Source organism: Marmota marmota, unplaced genomic scaffold, assembly GCF_001458135.2.
Source record: "Marmota marmota marmota unplaced genomic scaffold, marMar, whole genome shotgun sequence".
Taxonomy (NCBI): domain Eukaryota; kingdom Metazoa; phylum Chordata; class Mammalia; order Rodentia; family Sciuridae; genus Marmota; species Marmota marmota.
In genome coordinates, this window is record NW_026000174.1 from 61,346,492 (window position 1) to 61,352,158 (window position 5,667).

General features: G+C 36.7%; 1 protein-coding gene across 1 annotated transcript; it reads right to left on the reverse strand.

The window, feature by feature from the left end:
* Positions 1-3,385: 3,385 nt before the first annotated feature.
* On the reverse strand, positions 3,386-4,312 carry LOC107135399 (olfactory receptor 5B3-like). The gene has a single exon (XM_015477276.1). It carries the CDS (start codon positions 4,307-4,309, stop codon positions 3,386-3,388), a length of 924 nt encoding a protein of 307 aa, XP_015332762.1. The 5' UTR covers positions 4,310-4,312.
* Positions 4,313-5,667: the final 1,355 nt, after the last annotated feature.

A 5,667-nucleotide genomic window follows, 5' to 3' on the forward strand; every position in this document is an offset into this window, starting at 1 on the left:
GTGAAAAGACTGATTATGAGGGTTGTAATCTCATCAGTGGATTAATCCATTTAGTGGATTAATGATTTGAATGGACTATTTGGTTGGCAGCTGTGGGTAGATGGGCATAGATGGAGGAGGTAGATTCTGAAGATGTGCCCTTGGGGACTATATCATGTCCAAGTCCCCTTCCTGTCAGTCTTTCTACACTTCCCAGCTGTTGTGAGCTGAGCAGATTTCCTCTGTCACACCTTCTGCCATGATATTCTGCCTCAATTCAATCCCAGAGCAATAAAATTGGCTGACCATGGGCTGAAATTCTGAGTCCAAAATAAACTTTTCCTCATCTTGGTAGATGTTTTAGTCACAACTACAAAAAGCTAACATATTATTTAAATACTGTATTGTTTATATAGTATATGAAGAATAAAAGTGAACATTATCTAATTCCTTTGCATCCTCTAATATGGAAACATCCATATGTTTGGGGTTGTACTCAGGACAGTAATATTTTAGGTAGATTAATGTCTTTGCTATTTTTTTTCAGATTGTATATTCTAAAGAGATGGTATAAGTACCAAGTTGATAAAAGGTAATGATGGTTCTATAATTTTTATTTGCTAATTTGTTAGTTGTTATTGTTTAAATCTGGAATGTATACACATGGCAGGTGTGTTGAAGGCTTGGTTCCCAGTTGAAGGTGATATTGGGAGGTGGTGGAAACTTTAGTTGGTGGGGCCTTTGAATCATTTATTCTTCCACAGCCACTTCCCAGTCTTTGCATCCTGGCTGCCATGAGGGAGGAGCTGAATATGAACAACTGTACACTAACATATTGGGTAATATAGATAAAATAAAAATTCCTGGAAAGATACACACTACCAAAACGGACTCCAGAGAAAGAGAAAATCTAAATTCACCTATCACAGGAAGAAAAAAATGAATTGATAACAAATGATCTCCCCAAAACAAAAATCCCTAGAAACAGATGGTTTCATTTTTTAAAAAATTTCTTCCAAATTCACATTCAGTAGTAATATATGACAATATGAGGAAAAAAAAAAACAGATGTGAGTTTGTAAACGTTTCACCTGGCTGCTATAACAAATTATTGCAAAGTTTGAGGCTTACAACAACTCGTATTGATTCTTTTACAGTTCTGGAAATTAGAAGTTTGAAATCAATCTCATAGAACTGAAATCAAAGGTGTCAGAGCCATTGTCCTTTATAATCTCTGGAGCACATTACATTTTCATCCTCTGGTGGCTACTACATTACACGAATTCCAGTTTCACTACATCATTCTTGCTTGAGCGCTCACATTGCTGACTCCTCTTTTGTATGCAATGAAATCTTTCAGACTCCCATTTATGAAGAGATATGGGATTGACATGGAGCCCCAAGGATTTATGAAGATATATAAGATTGACTTGGAGGCCCAAGGATATTCCTGATGATCTCTCACTTTTGAAATTCTTTACTAGTCATATCTGCAAAGTCATTGTAGGCCCCAGAGATTAATATTGAAAGGTTTTAGAAATTAGCATATAAATATTTGCCTGTCATAATACAATACATTTTAGACATTGTGCTACCTGTGAAATTTTTCCATAAATCCAAAGTCATTCTAATATTAAATAATAATTAAAACAATAATTTGAAATACATTCAATAGGTGAAATGTCACCATACATGCAGAAGTGAATGTTTGTGTTGCATTACACTGATTCCACAAGTACCAGCTCATGACCATCTTTGCACATTCAGTCCCAATCATGTTGAATCCCCCTACTGTGCAGTGATAAGAAATTACACATGCAGGCACCTTCCTGTGGTTAATATTGAATAATATCAAACTCCCTGAGAGTCAAAGCTAAAAGCATGAATAGAGTGCTTTGAACTAGAATTTTGATTGTATTGTAGGTGATGAACAGAAAGTGACATTTTATAAAGGTGGTCAGGGATGGACACTATGACAGGTAACATTTCTTCAAAGACCTGAAATAAAAGCACAGTCCACACAGGAAAAAGCAAATGCAAAGGCCCTGAGGCTTGAGCATGCTTGGAGTTGTGAATAGAGAACAGAGAGAAAAAAGTAAGGAAAGGCTAGGGAGCAATGAGAGAGTATAAATCAACTAAAGGAAGAAAAGAATAGACCACATTAAAAATTTCAAAGTATGTGCAAGCATGTACATTATTGGCTTTCAGTGTAATCAAAAATCTATAAATGGATTTAATATATAGATACAGCAAAATATTATTATTTTTCCTGCAATTTCTGATATTTGACTACTTTATCCCTTAGAAAATTGAAACATTCATATGAGATGCCAGAATTATGTCTCTTGTTAAAATGTGTAATTAAGAGGACATATTTTCATTCAATAACATATCGTATCTTTTTCTCAAATCAGGATGCTTGGAATTGCAAGGAAAGAAATTTTAAAATATTTTAGATGAATTGATATTTTAATTCAAAATTAAATATTGAATTATGATTAACAAACACTCATCTTCTAGTCAGGGTTCTCCAGGGAAAGAATTAAAAAGGTACCTGTACACAAAGGAGTGTAAGTTTACAATGGCTGTAGGACCATGTGCTCCTGGAATCCAACAAGGGCCACCACGCTCTGCTCTCTACAGCCAGAGAAACAGGAAGTCTGGGGGGTTAATCCAGGCTGCCTTCAATGGCCTGAGAAAGTGGGGAGATGAAGTGTGGCTAGTGTGACTCTCGGAGACCAAAGTTCTGAGAGCAAGTAGCTCTGATGCCCAAGAATGAGAGCATGCATATCCAAGTTAAAGAAGGGACACGGGGCAGGAGGCGGGGGGAATTGTTTCCTTTCTTCGCCTATTTGTTCTGATAAGGTGAGTCTTCAATGAGTTGGATGGTGGCTATCCAAACTGATGAGAAAAGATATTCTTTGTTAAGTTTGTTGTCTCAAAAGTACTCTGTTTGGAAATACCCCCAAGAAAAAGGTTTCTCTAGCTGTCTGGATATTTCTTTATCCAGAAAAAAAATAACAAATAAATAAGTAGCCATTTGCATTTAATTCCAACAAATTTACCAAATATATTGGAGGATGTCCTCATCTACAGCACATGGGCATATATGTGTATTTATTGCACATACATTTTTAAGGACAAACTTGCATGGAAAAAGATGGAATAATCAAAAAGGATTTCCACTAACACAACCAAGATATCATAAATATTTTTATTCAAGTATTAAATTCTGAATATAATGTTTCAGTTGATCTAGATTTCAGAATTTTGAAGACAAGGATATCACTTCAAGAACTATATTTACAATATTTTTTAAAATGTGACTTAATAAGTGGAAATATCTGAGAGGGCTCAGTAAAGGTGCTGTGTATCACAAACAGTAATGTCACACTGTTTTTAAAGATTATTTTCCCTCCAAGACAATCTTTGTGAAAGCCTTCTTTACCTCTTTGTTCCGTAGGCTGTAGACCATAGGGTTCAACATTGGAATGACCAAAGTGTAGAATACAGATGTGATTTTGGCAGTATCCAGTGAATGACTGGATCTGGGCTGTAAATACATGAAGATAATCGTACCATAGAAAATAGAAATGGCAGTGAAGTGGGAGGCACAGGTGGACATAGCCTTCTGGTGTCCTGCACCTGAGCGCATCTTCAGGATGGTGATAAAAATCAATATATAGGAAATTAAGATAACAAGGAGAGCAACAAAAATATTGAAGCTGGCTACATAAATAAGAATCAACTCATTGACCTGTCTATCAGAGCAAGAGAGAGCCATAACTGCTGGAATATCACAGAAAAAATGATGGACCACATTGGTCTTGCAGAAAGAGAGAATGAACGTGTTCCCTGTGTAGACTGAGGCACTCAAAAAGCCACAGACATAGCAGCCTACGATCAGCCCAATACACACACGTGTCGTCATGGTGGTGGTGTAGTGCAGGGGCTTGCACACTGCTGCATAGCGATCATAGGCCATTGAGGCCAGCAGGAAATTTTCCACAGTAGCAAAACCTGTAAAAAAGAACATCTGTGCAACACAAGCAGCATAGGAGATGACCTCATCTCCAGGAAGAAGCCCAGCCATGACCGTGGGAGTGACAGCTGAAGAGTAGCACAAGTCCACCAGAGACAGGTTGCCCAGGAAAAAGTACATGGGAGTGTGGAGACGGGAGTCCAAGACAATCAACAGGATCATCCCCAGGTTCCCAGCCAGAGTGATGGTGTAGATGAGGAGGAAGGTCACAAAGAGGGGAAGCTGCAGACCTGGGTCCTTGGTCAGTCCCAGCAGGATGAAGTGTGTCACTTCTGTCCTGTTCTCCATCAAGGTTATCTGAGAATCACTAGATCTTCTACAGCCATGAGGAAAAAAGGAAAAACAAAGTAATAAAGGAATTCAACTGAATGAAAAAGTTTAAGTGCAAGATATTTTTTCACTGTGGCTACAACTGTGTACTTTGAGATTCTCCAGAAAAAAAAATGGGCTTGAAAATCAAATTTAGCGCTTTAAGCATGTACACTTCTATCCTGTTTTCATCATTGTTGTTTGAGAATCTCTAGATGTTCTATAGCCATGACAAAAAGTGAACAAAATTACAATAAAATTAATGAAGTTGGAAAGTAAAAGTTGAAGATATATTATTTCTTTGTCCCACTACTTCTGCTTTTGAGTTTCTTCAGAAAAAGCATGGGATTGAAAAACAAATTTGAATCATTAATTACACATGGAATTAAATGTTATGAATGTGAAGAATTTTTATGAATCATCTGTCCAATTTAAAATTTTATAAATTGTTTCTAAGATGTACTCGATTTAATAACTTGAACAAATGACTCATATGGATGAATCTATCAGCCCATCCATGTCCCCTGAGCCAAGAAAATACTGAAAAACCTACATGTTCCTCAACTGTCAAGAACTGACATGGACAATTTAGACGTGCATTCTCTGTCTCCTCTCAACAATGTTAGGAATTTGCTACACTCATGCAAATTAAGAACAAGAGGTTTAGAAATTTATTCATATTTAGTCAGTTATTGTAAGTCAGTCTCCACCTTGGCCCATGCCAACATTTAACTAATGTTTACTGGTTTCTAAGTCTAATGCTCTAAACTGAATTTGAATCAAGTTGTAATTAATACATTTACAATTGCTCCTTGGCTCCTTTGTTCCAAACTCAGTGTCTCAAGATTTCATAGTGAACTGAGTGATTCAGTAGGTGATCATTTCATCTTTGTCACTATATTTGATTCTCCTTAGAGGAGAAACAAACAAGATGACAACCAACCATGAGTGAAATGACCAGTTCAACCAAAAAGATTCCAAATGAATTAATAAGCTTTGAACTGCATTTTTATTTTTTTCCCACAATCTCATGGTTGTTATCAATAGCTCATGAACACATATTGACAATTGTGTGGTTAAAAGTGTAGATCAAAGATAAGTCTAATTCCTGAATCATCATAGCACATCCCTATGCACAGAAGTGGTGGTATAAATGTCCCAGCTGCACAGCAATTCTGAGAAGCTCATCACCAGATTGAGTAGATGTGGAGCTTAGGTTCTTGGAAGAGACACATATCAATATTACCATCCTTGGTCCTAACTTAACTCCATGAAAATCCTATTTCCACCTGCAAAATGAAGCCAGTTATGAGATCCACTTTCAGGTACCACCATAA